Consider the following 15,805-nt stretch of genomic DNA (forward strand, 5'->3'; position numbering starts at 1 on the left):
TCCTGCTCTGTCCATTTAATCCCCAATTCTCTGCTATTGCCAGATCACACAGTAGCACAAATCTACAAGATGACCAGGATTAAAACAGCAGCATGAGCTCTGCTTGCGTCCCAGACTTCATTAGCAGAGTTGATTCAATCAGGGAAAGCTCAGCTAGGTAGAATCACTCACTGCTTTAGTTAGTGTGCAGAACATTCACTAAAGTCATTGGCAGTTTGGGGCAAAAAAAATCAGTTTCAGGACTCACCATGATGCCCTTGAAGAATGCTTACAAATTTCCCAAGCCCAGAATGAAACCTTCAGCTGACATCTAGCTCCTCGTTTAAAAAGTTTGGGCCAAATTCTGTTCTCAGCTAGCATATTATAAGCTGAACAAATTCCATTCATGTCTGGGGCTTTATTCTAGATTTATCCCATGGAAGATTAACATCGAAATTGGTTCTTTGTGTCTTTTAGCTTTCAGGATATTTAAGTGAATCTTCCGCTGATTTGAAGGGCAGAAGTGGGCACCTACCAGCCACACCGGCAGCACAGGTTGATCGAATGTTGTTTATCCTTGAAACAAGCAGCAGAAAAGAAAAATGTGTTTGAACCAGAATTCAGTTTCTGGCTGCATCAGTGTGAACAAAAATTTAAAACCAGTCTCGTGCAAGAGTGAAAGCAGAAATTTGTCTCCAGTTAACTGGGCTAGCTATAAATATAAAATCACTTTAACAGAAACAGTATCACTGACAGATCCCCACTAGCTTCTGGTTTGAAGGCAGCGGGCGATGAAGCTGCGTGTGTAGCTGGGAGGTGGTACACGTAAGCAGAACACAATGTAACTCACTTTTATCACGGATTATACATCGGAGGCTTCAGCAAAGTCAGTCTGAGATTGCTGTACCTGAATTACACTAAATCCTGGCAGTTCACCGGAGCGTAACATGGGTCCGGTTTTGTGAGGCACTGAATACAGCCAACTTTCACCGCATTTGGCAAAAGCTGATGGCACCAAGCACCTTGCAAGATCACGTCCTGGAAACAGACTGCACCATATTAAAAGTAAAAAAGCTGATCTGAGCCCTCTGAAGCACATTCACTGTAAGCTGTGAATGTGCTTTACAGAAGAGCTTCTGACTTCCCTTCGCACCCTTCTCTGATGCTGCCCAGACGCTTTCAAACTTTTACCCACCCAGCCAGATGAAATTTTGCATCGAGATCACTTTTGGTCTGTGTTTTACATGTGCTTTTCTCTTACCTATCAAAAACCACGGCCGCGTAGGCTGGCTCCGCAAAGATGACATCCCCGGGCAAGAATTCCTTCTGCGCTTTCAAGCCCCTGCCTTTGCCTTCAGACGTGAACACTTCGACTGACTCCATTCCCCCTTTGGTCATCCCAAGGCACCCCAAGGCTTGGGAGGTGGGTATCTCGGAGCGAGCCAAATCTCCCGTCACTCCCGTCAACTTCGACTTGCCACAAGACCACGCTTATAAAGGGGCTGGCCTCCCCCACCCCCGGCCGCACTGTTTCCCATAGGAGGGCGAGGGGGTGGGAGCAGGAGAGGCTGGAGGCGAAGATCCTCTGCGCAATATCGCCAGCCTACGCAGGGAAGGCACAGGGCTGGGACTTCTGCTTCATTAGGAAACCCCCTGCCGAAAACCACGTTTGGAGTTGTTTCTCCCAGCCACAAGCAGTTGTATATGTTACGACTCGGATTAATTTATACTGTCCCATTGGAGAAAGAATGTATTCTCTTTGCAGGGTATTTTTAGCAATCACATGCTTCTGTCTCTCAGGAAGCAACAGCTGAGACAGTGGGACAGGGAGGGCTGGTATGCATATTTCTGACCCCTTCCACTGTCATCTGGCTTTTTCCAGAAACTAAACATTGCTGCTTTATTTTTACCCTCTAGGACATGGATGGCATGTTTAGAGGCAGGGATAACAGCGAAACACACGTCCTGAAATTCTCGGCATCCTCCGTCGCTACCTGAGCCTGGAAAAGGGCCGTCACTTCCCAAATGCTCGTGGTGGCGGGCGCACGGAACAGTGTGGAAGGAGCTGGAAGGACAGCAGCAGTTCGGCGCAGGCTGCAGAAGCAAGCAGGACATCTTAGGTATTCGCACAATTTTGGATGCACTAAACCTCTTTGAAATGGCACTGCATTTGAGGGTTCTCCTCACCTCCAACGCACAGCCATGGATGAGATGGGGGAATTGGAGCCACCTGAGTGGAAAAGGAGGGTGCACCAGTGAGACCAAACCCGTGAGAAGCCAGGCCCTTGCTTCATTCTCTGCCCCCAGCAGCCAGTACGAGTTCGGGGTGACACAAGGGAAGGCCTCCATGTACAAGAGTGAACCTCACTGTGGAAATTGAACCCAGTCCAGATTGTCATTCAGCATTTTTTTATCATTTAATAGCACTTCACGGGGCTGACTCCTGCTGATCTCACCCTCCCACCCCCTGGAAACCTGATGCTATTTCCTCCTGGATCTCTAAGCACCACACAGATACCAACGTTTGCAAACCTCTTCCCACACCTCCGTGCTGCACAGAAAAACCTGTCTGTTTTAACAGGGGAAGTGAGGTGCAGAGAAATAAAGAGGGTAATTCCTGTGCATCCCTAGACTGTAAAAGAAATGCTTTACTTTGCCAAGGCAGTGGGAAGTATCGTCGTGCTCTTCAAGGCAGTCACAGAACTGCTCAGCATCTTCTGCTAAAAGCTTCTGGCAACTTTCCTTGCGTGCGAATCAAGTATGGTATCACGCTTCGGCACAAATATCCTGTGTTATAGTTTGCCCGAGTATGCCAAGCACAAACGATATCAATCCACAGCTCTATAAATTCAGGGTGATCCGGGTGTTCATGTGATGATGAGCACAACCAGACTCCTCCACTCATCCTGAGGAGGGCCAGAGCCGTTGCGGAGCCGTCAGCACAAACCTTCCAGCATTTACGCTGTGCAGCGTAGAAAAGTCACTACAGGCAATTAGCCCCTACAAGCAATTACAATTTTAATTGCAATGCTCTACTTGTGTGATATGTGATGTCAGGATGCTCTGGTCTCACCTGTTACCCATGTTTCATTCCCCTGGGTGTAAGTGCCTTTTAGACACATATATTTGCCAGCAGTACTTTAGCACCTCAAAATTAGGTGCTGATTTTTTTTTTCTCAAAAAAACCCGATTTGGAGTGTGGCTATATTGAACCCAGTCATTAATCACACTAAATACTGTTTCTGATTCCCAGATAACAAAGAATATAGAATAGAATAGAATAGAATAGAATAGAATAGAATAGAATAGAATAACTAAGAATATAACAAAGAATATAATTATATCTTTTCAAAGTAGCCAACTAAAACCAACAGATCAAAGTCCTTCTAGGACAGAGTTATAACAGAGCAGGTCTCTGCACAGTCAGACATCCATGGTGTACCCAGTACAATGCACCCCTCACCCCTTCAGATCACATAAAAAAAAAAACATTTTGGCTGAGACAGAGCGTAACGAAAGCCTCATTTCTCCCCTTCCAGCCCAGTGAATGCCACGGTGCTGTGTGCTCAGCCGGTCGTACAGGAGGAGATCAGCCATCTGGCTGCGCATCACACCCTTGGTACCACCGGGCCACAGTTTCAGACCCAGCTGTGTGCAAAAATATGGTGGTAAAACTGTCAATCTGGGGGGAAAAAAAAAAAACAAACAAAACACCGGGAAAGTTGGAGAGGGACGAAAAAGGCTGGAAACAGGGATTCCTGCTTTTTAAATACCTATTTGGAGCAAGGACCCTACTTTCAACCCCTTGGAAACACACTGAATTTCAAAGCCAGCCAAAAAGGCACGCTGATTTCGGGGTGCCGAGCAAGGCTGACCCTTCAACAGCAGGTTATTCTGTGCTTCGGATCTGTCTGCATATTGGGCTGGAGGGGTGAGTGGCCCTGTCCTCCTAACAGGAGAACAAACAGCACCCTCTACTGCCCTCTAAAAAATTATCCAAAGCACAATTTTATCAAGTTTAATCGCAGCAGCTTTGGACTGTGGTGAGCAGTACTTAGACAAGTCGTGAATTAGAGAGAAAAAAGGAAAAAAAAAGAGGGAAAAAACCAACTGTCCTAGATGGGTGCTCCTCGGACTTGTCCTGTCATTATAATTCAGCTTTAAACGTTAAATGTCATCACCTGCAGGGCAAGGGCGGGCCCAGCATCCCAATGAAACCCTTTTTTGGGAGGACAGCCCCAAAAAATTTGGGGGAAATTAGACTGCCTGTTCTCCTGGGGGTGGGTGTTAACAGGGGCTGGGGAGAATTCGTCCCTGAAGAGGGGTGGATCTATAGGGTGATCAAGGGGAGGGCTGGCCGATGGACTGGTAGCGATTTGGGGGATTTTGGGGGTGTTTTGGGTGCCGCGGGTGGAGAGGAGCCACCCAAGGTGAGGAGAGAGGCCTCCAGTTACTAGTAGTTTCTAGGCAGATACTAGGCAGACACTGAGCTGCTGCTAGTAGTTACTAGTAGTTACCAGGCAGTTACTACATACTACATTCTGAGGCTCTTACTAGTAATTAGGCAGTTACTAAGCAGTTATAAGATGGTTACTAGTAGTTATTAGTAGTTACTAGTCAGTCACAAGCAGTCCCTAGTCAGTCACAAGCAGTCCCTAGTCAGTCCGGAGGGCTGTGGGCCCCTGAGGGGGAGGCCACGGGCTGGCCGGGGAGGGGTAGGCCGGGCCGGGCGCAGGGCAGCCAGCGAGGGCGGGCTGGGGACCGGCGGGACCAGCTGGGCCGGCTGGTGGTTACAGTGGATCCCCCGGGGCGGTTAAAGTGGACCCGAGAGGGCGGTGAGGGTGGAGGGGTGAAGCCGGCCCGCAGGAGGAGCTCGTTACGGGAGAGGCGGCGGCCGGGGCCCGTTAAGGTGTCCCGGCCCCGAAGGCCCCGCCAAGGCGGCCTGGCCCGGCCCCGCCGGCGGCGCGGTGCCCTTAAGGGCGGCGGCGGCGGCTCCCTGTCGGCAGCACCGGGGCCATGGCGGCGGCGGAGCGGGGTGGGGAGGCTTCCCTGCGGCCTCCGCTCGCCGCCGCCTGCCGCGAAGGTGAGTGGGGTCCGGCCCCGCGGAGCCATACGGGCCCCTTGGGGCCGTGAGGGGGGAGGTGGTGACAGGGGCCTGTCAGGATATGGTAGAGTCATGGTAGTGCCGTTCCCTCTGTGAAATAAAGTATGTCCTCATGAGGCCAGTATTGAAAAGTAATAGGCGTTCGATACCAAAGGCAGAAATTAATGAGGAGCAAAATGCAACGAGAGTCTTGTCTGTGTTTTGCGTGTGGAAGGAGCAGGTAGGGTATCTGAAATCGGTCCAGACTGCTTGATACGCAGCTTGTAAAAGTAGTTTTATATTGAATAATTCTTCAGTGCAAAGAGGTCTTGCTCTAGCTTTGTAAGCTAATCTCATGCTTCTGGGACAGTGAGATGACAAACAGGTTATTTTACACACCAGACCTGTGATACAGAGCCCTGGAATTGAATCGTTTAAGGTTGTGGCTGAGAAGTGATGGGAACTTTCTATGTCCTCTCCTTCCCAGGTTCTCTCTCCTGAAATCTAGCAAATAGCACCCAAAAAAAAGTTTTGAGCTTCTGGGAACACCAAGCCATTCATAATGGGTATAAAATACTTGCATGTTGAAAGGCTTTGGTCAGTGGTTTGTAAGCATTGACTATTCAGTTGTATAATGAAAATCAAGTTTAAAAAAAGAAAGCCACACGCTTAGGAATGCATAAACATGAGCTTTTGTTAAATATGTGAAATATCTGTTAACAGCAGATTTCCCCATTGTCAGTTAAATTTAGTAGTACTCTTGAACAGAAATAACTCTGGTGGAATTAATCACTGTTTAAAAAGCTGACAGCTATTTTAAGCAGTCAGCTTTCTGGAGGGAAAAAAGCAACCCAAGTATGTATGCTCTTCAAAGGAATATACTTGGGGAAAGTTAGGAATGCAGTCTTACTGTGTTTAGGTTTAAATTCCATTTTTCACACTTATTTCTTGAACTGAATTGTCATGTTCCTGAATTAAAAAATGTCATTTGGTGCGTTAGCAACACAGCCTTTAACTTTAAAAGTACTTTGACCTCCTGGGAATTTCAAGGGATTTTAAGGGTCTGAAGGTTGTGTTTCTTAAATTCTCAGTGTTTAGAGGTAGCTCACACACTCACACTTACTTTTAGTGCACAGCAGGTACAGGTTTTGTCATGAGCCAGACAGCAAGGATTGCTGGTTATGCTTGTCAATTCACACCTGTGCCAAACTCTGTTTCCCCTCTCCCTCCTTTTCTGTTCTACACATCTTCTTCACTTACTGGAGGGGGAAAAAAAAGAGTTGGGTACCAATTCACTGATTATGTATTTCTCACCCGGCGTTCCACAAGCCCATCTTAAATAGCACTGAGAGTAGGCTGAGAAATAACATTGCACGTACTATCATACAATCGTATGGGAGCATTTATATGTCAGAAGAGAGCCGGGCAGAAGGGTAAGTAACTTGGCTTAACCTGCCTCAAGAGAGTTTACAAAATGAGGATTGGGAGGTGTATTTCTTACGTGTTCTTAAGAGCCAAGGAGGGTTAAACCACGACAGAGTGGAAAGGGGAGAGAGTCTGTTACCCTAAGGACATAACTTAATGCCTGGCAAGGAAACTAACAGCTTATCCTGCAGTGTTTAAGAAGTCTAATGCATTAGATTCTTCTTCAGAAGGAACCAACCACCCAGCATAGACTTAATCAGCCTTCTGTTGCACCCTATTCACACTTTGGCAGTGTGTTTCAAGAAGTAAAATACAGCTGGATCAAACTATGCTCACAGAAATTTTAAAAAAAATCAGACTTGTTTTCTGAAATCCTGAGTAATTTATTGCAGTAAAAATGATTTGACACTTTAAAAAAAAAAAAGTGCGACTTTTTTGCTGGTAAAAGCAGAATAGCTGATTTCAGTCTCCTTCAGCTATGACAGGCTGGTCCAGCCCTCGGGGGGTCTGATAGGATGCAGGGAACAGAGGTCAGTTCAGCAGAGACAGAGTAGTGGAAACAAGAGGACATGGACCAACAGGGAGAAAAATTAAGAGAGTCAAGGAACTGTGTTGCAAGAAGTGCACACCTTAATTTTATTAGTAGTGATTGATATATTGTACTTCAATCTTAATGCTTTAAAATATTTTCTGTGTCCAGGCTGAGTTCAGAGCACTAAGAGAGCAGGCAAAGTGTCTTGTTACTTGCTCACCCTGGGCAAAAGGGGGGACGCATTGTGTTTCATATCAATTGCAAGCTGCTTCTGTTATGTGTCAGGGCAGATCACAGATCCATCTGGCCATCGAGGCTTTTAGCTCTGCTTTGGTTTCGTTTGTGCATTTGAGAAGCTTTGGGCAACGTGAGGTTTAACCACTGTTTTGGTACTGTAGTTGTACGCTTCAAAGGCCTCGTGCATGTGTGCAGGCTTAGCCATGTGTCTTAGTCAAATAACATGTAGTATTCAAAGATGCATATAAATGCTTGTAAGTTAACTTGTTATAATATTCTGTGGGGAAAAATCTTATAGTTTGAGTGATGAAACTAGTTTATGGAAACGTGCAGTGCCGGCATTAACAGCATTTGTTTCTAAACAACAGAGTCCAGTTTGGCATTTCATTTTTTTATGATCACCTGAGCTTTGAAAACAAAACAAAAAAACTCATTCAAAAGGATATTCAGTGACTAAACTTGCTGGAAAAAAAAAAAATTTAGTGCTACTACAGTATTGTTTCCTTGGAGAAACGTCTTTCACCTAACTGCAGAAATCAAAATCTGTCTGGTTCAGCCTCCCTTCTTCGTACAGGAATACAGTGCTGTAATACTGCAGTTCAGTGTATCTGATAAGGGTTTTGAAGTTTGTTATCTTTGCCTGCCCTTTCTAAGTTGGATATCTGTGGATATCTGAGTTTATTGCTAAGATTGCTTTCTGACTCCTACTGTACAGTGACCGTGCTTTCCTGCTGTACCAAACCAAAAGTGACTGGATTTCAGTGATGCTGTTTGCCTGCAGTTTTGGACAGCTGACACTCTAAGCATTGAAGCTTTTGTTCACCTTTCATCCTGTTACGGAGTAGGAATATGACTGCCTGATTACAAGCAATAGAGTTTGCACATCATGTAAAATTACAGCCAGTCAGCTGAGATGAGATAACTGCATGCAGGCTCCTGCCTTTCTTCCTTGCAGAGTAAAGCAAATTAATGTAGTGCACGTGGTGTAAATTAACCTGTTTTACTTTGCAGCTGGGACAGGCTTCAGCATGCACACTCAGTTACTGTGAGGCTGACAGGTGGTAGCTTGGTAGGATGCGCCAACCCCACTGCTTGTGCTGGTCCAGATGTGCCTTGGAGACAGCCATGTGAAAGGACTTGTAAAATGAGAAAATATGTGGGTCAATATTTGCTCTTGAGGACTTGCAGTTGTTGAACTTGATTCATGTATATCCATCTATTTTTCATTACAATGCTATATTTGCTGTTGGCGTTTGAGGGCAGAATTTGGCTATGTCATTTTGTGGGTTTAGTCCCTTGAACTTGAAACTTTATACCTTTGCCTTAAGGGATTTGTCTAGCCTAGACTTCTTCTTTACTACGTTATTCTGCTTTCTGTCTTCTCTACCCTCAAGAAATGAGAAAGAAAAATTAATAATAGACTAAAGCTGGGAGCGTTTCCTTTTTAATCAAGTGGTAGAAAATCCTGGGCTGAACAGGCTTTTTTAAATTACCTGGTCTCTGATATTTTAATTAATGTTAGTATTTTTCCTACCACATTTGTACTGCCCCGAGGGAAGACTTTTTTCCCCCGCCTTTCCTACATGGCATGCCACAAAGATTCGTCTACAATTAACCTAATAAAAGTAAGAAAAGAGATAGCAAAGGTTTAAAGCTGAAAAGACATCCTTGAACTTCTCTCAAGTAGTAAAAGATACAAGTACAATAACATTAAAATGTCCCTGAGCCTTCTCACATGAGTGTTTTAATGCCTTAACTGAATTGCTGTTCCACTGAAGAAGACTTAAAAAAAATTTAAAAATGCTGGGTGTGCTTCTAAGATCATAACTGAGAATTGAGAAATGGTAAGCAAATCATTGTCCTTCAATTCAGACACTAAGAGTCTGATTTATTATTATTAGGCAACCTGTTTGGTTCTAGATTTCCAAAATCTACCTCTGTTACCTTGATTTTTTTTTTTTTAAAAACTATTTAAATTGCTTCAGTTTTCTTGTTAAGAGAGATGCTGAGCACCTGCAGTTCTCACTGCCTTCTCAATGCCTGTATTTCAGTGTTTGAACATTAAAACAATCAAGCTGATCTTTTTTTTTAAGAATGTGTTCCTCATTGCTTATTGATTGCTCCTCATTGTCTGTTGATTTAGGCTGGGTTTATTCTCTACATTAAAAAAAAAAAATCTTATAAAACACATCTCTGGAGAAGTATTTTTATAAATGCTAAATGAATGAGCAAGAATGTAAGTGTATTGGATATCACCTGGATATTTAGGTGATACTTGATGTTCTCTGTCTTCACCTGTGTTATTCACTATTATGTCAGACTGCTTTTAATTTCACTTCATATGAAGTATTGAGCTTCTGTGTCTTCTGAACGGTCTCAGAAGATGCCAGTCAGAAAATTATACCAATAAAAAGTATGCTGGGTTTTAAGCATACATTTATTGTTATGATCCACTTCTGCTTTAATAACAGATTTTTCCATTTACTCAGACGTTTTTATAAGTCACATTGGAGGTAAGAATGAGAAGTCATTTTTTATGAGAGTGAAAGTGGATGTGTTCAGGAAACTTTTCTTGAACCAGTCTTTGTAAAGTTTGAGTGGTTTTCGGTAGTTAATAAATCTTCAGTGATTTGTGGCTTGTCTTAATGATGGAGGACTTCTAACAGTGAAACCAACGCACTAAAACATTAGTTTTACATCTCAATCTCAAGCTTCAAAGGTGGCATCATAAAAAATAAAATCATGAAGCAGAACTCCAAGTGCAACTTAAACAGAACATTGCCTTAGGGGGAACAGTAATGCACCACGTACACTGACTGTATTTCTTCGAAGAAGAGGAGAAGATGTGATTGTTTTGCCCTGTGGCTTGCTTCTCCAGCCTTTGGAAACATCTGAAAAAGTACTCATTTTTTTTCCTGTGGAACCGTATTATTTTCTTTAACTACTGACTATGAATTAGGATTACACAGCTTTTTGTCCCTTCTGTATCAGGTATATGTTTGCCATCTGGAATGTGAAGATCATAACTCCTCCCAGGCCGGGCTGATCTGTCTTTGCTACGTGTGCTCAGGGCTGGCTGTACCTGTCTACCACTGTAGCTCACCAGGCTCAAAATTCCAGTGTACTCTGATCCCTGTGAAGTTGAGCTGGTGTTATTAACTTTGACCAGGACTTGATGGGACTTGCAGTCTCTTGAGGCCACAGCACCATTAGAAAGAGGAACAATTCCCTCTCATGCAAGCGTGGAGCAGCCACCACAGTGAGAAGTTATAGCAGAGGTGTGTTTTATTGGCAGTAGCTCACTGACTGCTTTTCAAAAGGTAACTTGTAAAATGCAGCTTAGGTGGGAAGGAGGAATTGTGTCCTTCTCTGATACTTACTGCTTATTTCATACTTAAATAGCAAGGTGTTGGCATCTGGAGCCACTGACAAAAGCATTTGGTTTGAAACACGTGTTTTCTAAGAAAACCAAGGAATTTAAACCAAGATTTTTCATACCCGAACTGAAAACAGTAAATTAAAGTGATGCTGTTTCTGCCAATTCTGTTGTTTAGGAGAATATTGAAGGGACCCATCAAAGTGAGGAACAGTTATGTTTGTAAGAATTAGTTTTAACTCATCCCTTTGCGGTAGGTAACTAATTTCCTCCATGGTACTGTTGCAGGAATCAGAGATGCACAGAAATGAAAACCAGAGTTTTCAAGCTTAAATGCCTAAATACAAACATACCTACATTTGAGAATGTAAGTTTAAGGGTGTTGACCAAGTTTAACAAGTAGGCAGCAGAGCTGAGAGTAAACCAAGGGGCTCCCAAGCAGACCCTCACACTGAACAGAGTTTTGGTTTTGTTTTGCTTTAAGTCACTTTTGGATGCAACATGAACAGTTAAGTCCTCCTTTCCATAGATATCTGCATATTTGACGTTCACTTTCTTGATCTCATCCTTAAGTCTTGAGTGAACTGTTCTTACTGCAGTCCTGCAATGCGATTTTAACACAGGCATCCAGAAGTATCAATAATTATATATGTTTATAAATCCACACTACTAAAACAGCGATTTGGGTGGCTGGGGAATTAGTAGTGGGGTAGCAAGCAGTCTTAGCATTCATTTGAAACATAACCAGAGCTGGTGCATCCCTTTCTCTTGAGGCATGCATGAGATGGGGTATTTAACGCCCAGATCATTCTGAATTTAGCACTAGTAAGGGGCGCTCTGGCTGTATCAGTAAAGAGGGCAAGGACTAAATGGGCAGGGAAAACCAAAGGATTGTTTAGGGCAAGGTTGCATGATATTGCAGTCAGTCATCGCTTATTAATTCTGTGGACTGTATAGGAAGGCAGCTTTCCAGTCCGTCTCTGGCATCGGGAGCACTTGGCATGGCAGACACTTAGAAGCCCAGGAAGGGGATGGCTGTTCTGATATTCTGTGGAGGTACTACCTAAATAAAGTAACTACCGGGGTGCCTGGAAAAGGACCTAGTACTGAATCAGGCTGGGATTCCTGATAAGCTTGGGTAATAAAGCACAAGAAGGCAGCCAGCACTTTTGCTGAATGAGAAGTTGCACATGTATTTCATTAGCATACAGTGCTTGAAGACAGGCAGCGATACTGCTGTCTAGTTTCAGGTAGATTTCTCAAACTCTTTCATAGTGTGGAAATATAACCAGTCTTTAGCATCTCGAATGAACCCACCTTGTCCCATTTCTCTGTGCAGAGGCATAAAGCTCTCTTTCCAGCCTCATCCTCTCTTACCTCCTCCCACCCCGTCTTCCATCTCTATTAGGGCTCCGTAGCCTTGGCAGTGTGTCTGGAATTTGAATCTGATTGTAAAGCAGCCCTTTATTAAAATGCCCACGTATCTCGGATGACTACTATAAAATAATAGTGTTAACAAAACCCAGAGGGAATACAGATTGACTTTTGTATCTGTGTGGTTTGCTTTTTTGCATTTTATAGGCATTTTGCTTGATTAAAAAAAGTCTTTTTGGCACCTATTCTGTCCCCTAGACCTTACGCTCTTGAATTGTAATAAGAGCTAAAGTAATCACAAGAAATACTATAGTGACTGCTGAGAATTAGTAGTCAAAAGAATCAAAAATATTTTATTCCTTTCTTTGAAAAGAAAATGGAAAAGTTCACCTGTTTTCTAGTTTTCCCTTTGGGACTGTGCTAATTCTAATGGGTCGTCACTGAGGGTGGCAGTTGTCTCCAGGGTCTGCTTTCTTCGGCCTTGACAGTCCAACAACAATAATATTTTCTCTGTATGTGAATATCTGCTTTTTTAAGGACAGCTTATAAGTAGTACATTCATGGAAGTCTAGGCTGTCACATTTTCTTTCTGGGCATGAAAGTGAAGTGTGATGAAACAGGAAGATGTTAACCTGGCTTATCGGATGGATTTTTCCCTTTATGCCTGGGTGGTACTTAGAATGGGAAATGAGCGTGCATCTAATCAATCAGCTTTGATGGGTACATTTCTCAGCCTAGTTCCCTCTGAAAAGAAGTATTTCTTAAGAGCTTAGGAAGGATAACGGGGCAAAGCAAATGGTACAGGTGAGGCAGATGGTATGGTGGCGAGCTGATAATGATGTTTGCTTGAAATAAGAAATCTATAAATACACATGGTTAATACGTGCAGCCTCGTGTTTCTGTAATTGTCCGTTGTCATCCTGGCTCCTTTCCGTTTGTGTGCATCCTTCTGCTGCGGTCAGTGCCACCTTAGATCGGAGCAGAAGCTCCTTTTTTTTTTACGCTTGTACTATACCCACTAGAAATGGGCTCTAATCCTTCTTGGTGCTTCTAGACACTTGCAAATCAAGAACTACACTCTTGTTTTCAGCCCTGTGTGGTCACTTATCTTCATGTAAACGGGGCACCCTCAAGACTACTGAAGCCCCAGAGCTAATCATTTTAATCTACCGTACGAGACCCCGTGTCTTTTAGTGACAGCCTTACCTGATGTTAACATCTGAAAGCACCAACAAAGTTTGGATCACCTGTGCTTTCAGAAGCTATGTTGCCCAGGATCAGTCCTTGCAATCTCGTTGTTGTGAGATGACATTGGAAACAGGGCCGTTACTGAAGAGAAGCACCAATCTGGTCGGTGGGATTTCTGAGCCCAGAAGCCAGAGGGGATTGTTAACAGTGTTCCACACTTCCCATGAACATTGTGTTAAATCTTTGAGGGATCTTTGCACTTCCTTTAATGGGACAACCTTATGAGTATCTGAGGTTAATTGGCTGTGCTAAAGTCACTTGCAAAGCTGCTCTTAGCATTTTAGTGGGATCAGAGTCATCCTTTGATTGCCCAAAACTCCTTTATCTGCGCTACTTCACTTTGTGCATCCTTTTAGCTATGTAAACTGCTCTTAATATTTACTGTTGCTATAGTATGTCTTTTCTGAGGATGTCAGTGGACTTCACAAAACATGAGTCTCACAGCATGTCTGTGGCAGTACTAAGTACTATAGGTTTCATAATGTAGCTGAGAAAACTGTAGCAAGGACAAACCCGTAAGACCTACTAAGAATCACATGAGAAAATATTGCCATTGGGTCATTAGTAAAGAGGAGGTGTGGGCTGGATTAAGGACTCCAGTCCAGATAGTCCAGAAACTTGTCTTTTCCTCCAAAGTACGGGCTGTTGACAAACGTAATTTTTTTTTTTTTAGGGAATAGCCTAAAAATAAGGGAAAAGCTGCACTGAGAATTACTGGTTGACTTCATCATGCAGCATGAACATTTATATCTTTTATTTAAAAAAATTAATCTCATGTCTTACATTTCTATCCATATCCTTTTATAAAGGAGCAGTCCCTTTGTGACAAACAGTACTTGGTCTGTTTTGCAGTGAACCGTTTCTTAATGACAAAAAGCTGATCCAAACAGTTGCTCTGAATTCGTGATACTAGTACCTTTATTTAAACATTTTGGAGGCATAAAAATGACAAGGTCAGTATGGCAGTTCTGCAAGGCTACTGCTTTTGATTGGTTCTCTGAAAAGTTTCTGATGGCGTGGTTGCAAACTGTAAGGTAAGCCATTTTTTTAAAAAAAGTTTTTCTTAGTTGCCAGGAAAGATGTCTTGTGAATCTGGAAGCTGAAGACCTCAAGTTCAGCTTAATATTTATTGAACTGGTTGCACACAGGCAGCAGTAGCATAGATCTCCCTGTGCTCTGCCATTTATGTGTGTCGCAAATGGTCTTGAGGCATATTTAAAAGGAGAAAGGGCAGACTTGTTTTTGACCCTTCTCTGGAGGTGAGCAGAGACATGTTGTATAGCAAAGAGGGCTATTGATGCGCGTGGTTGCCGTTGGGAAGGAGCCTGCAGTTGCCCAGACCAGACTGAAGACCATTTACAACTCACTGCCTGGTTGGGATTTAAGTGAGAGACACATCAGTTTATTCCTGAATTTGTCTCCATGCAGTTTGTCAGAAGACCACATAGACATATGTTATCCAAGCCATATATATTTGCCGAACATTCAGCTAACTATACAGAAAATAAAAAGATTATATTCATACATACAGTTTTTCACATGGTTTGAGGCTGAAATTAACAGATAAGGGTTTTTAAAAGTGGCTACCCAGCTTTTTCAGTAGTGGTAGGTAGCTGCGCTTCTGACCGACTTGGGTAGCAGCTGCTGTATCCTTTTTGTGGATCAGGATGTTCTGGCCTTGTTTGGTCTAAGGAAAGCAGACAGGGTTATGCTGTGCGTGGCTGTATCGTACTGACAAAACCGGAGCTGAACTCCCATGCTATTGCTAATTTAACAGCAGGTGAATGCCAAGACCTGCATTAAAGCAGGTTACGTTACCATGCTCATGGTTTGCGTTCCCCAGCCAAGATACTGTTTGGGAACCCTGCCTGTTTCATGTGATACGTGTTAATAGTCATCTTGTGACCACGGAGAAAAACTGAGTTGAGCAAATCTTTAAGGTTACAAAATCAAGGCAATTGTTGTGAACTCTGTGTCTTTATTTTTGTAGATCTCTTTCTCGGGGGAAACCAATTCTTGGGCTTAGCAATGCTACAAGCGTTAGACTGAGGTAGAAGACTTTACTGAGATTACTGTATTCATCGCTGCTGTCTCAGCTGTAGTAGCATAACCTTATCTTGGGAAAAGATAGAGCCAAAACAGAGGGACAACAGTGTTAGGAGGTGAAAAATGGAAAGACTTAATGAGAAATAGAAAACACAACGCTATAAAGAGAAAAAAGAACTAAGATGGTGTGATAAATTTACAAAGAAGAAAGAATCTGAGTAAGTCAAGTCCTGTCAGCCTTTTTACGATATTGAAGAATGAAAACTCCTCTTGTAACAATGAAGAGCAATATTTAAAAATGTCCCTAGAATATATATTAGTACAATTCACCCGTTACTGCAAAATGCCATTGAGGACAAGGACACAGCAGGGTTCAGGACGGCTCCAAGAGGCACAACAGGAGTTACTTGGACAACCAGACTTCTGGTCCCTATAATCCAATCTTTTCATTGCAGTGGTCAGCCAAGAAGGCGGTGAATTAAAAACCCAATTTTAATGTCACATT

General features: G+C 43.2%; 2 protein-coding genes across 3 annotated transcripts in view; one reads left to right on the forward strand and one right to left on the reverse strand.

Moving 5' to 3' along the window:
* The window catches only part of SMYD1 (SET and MYND domain containing 1), a 28,123-nt gene extending 26,454 nt beyond the window's left edge, over positions 1-1,669 (reverse strand). The window contains exon 1 of one of the 2 annotated variants that reach the window (XM_076335704.1): positions 1,241-1,669. In XM_076335704.1, coding sequence (XP_076191819.1) covers positions 1,241-1,377 — 137 coding nt within the window. In that variant the 5' untranslated portion in view covers positions 1,378-1,669. The remainder of the gene's footprint in view (positions 1-1,240) is intronic. The other variant, XM_076335705.1, reaches the window with a different exon arrangement.
* A 3,367-nt stretch (positions 1,670-5,036) lies between these two features.
* Positions 5,037-15,805, forward strand: part of KRCC1 (lysine rich coiled-coil 1) — a 32,439-nt gene continuing 21,670 nt past the window's right edge. The window contains exon 1 of the mRNA XM_076335710.1: positions 5,037-5,062. The gene's annotated coding sequence lies outside the window, so the exon portion shown is untranslated. The remainder of the gene's footprint in view (positions 5,063-15,805) is intronic.

This window comes from Aptenodytes patagonicus, chromosome 4, assembly GCF_965638725.1.
Source record: "Aptenodytes patagonicus chromosome 4, bAptPat1.pri.cur, whole genome shotgun sequence".
NCBI lineage: Eukaryota > Metazoa > Chordata > Aves > Sphenisciformes > Spheniscidae > Aptenodytes > Aptenodytes patagonicus.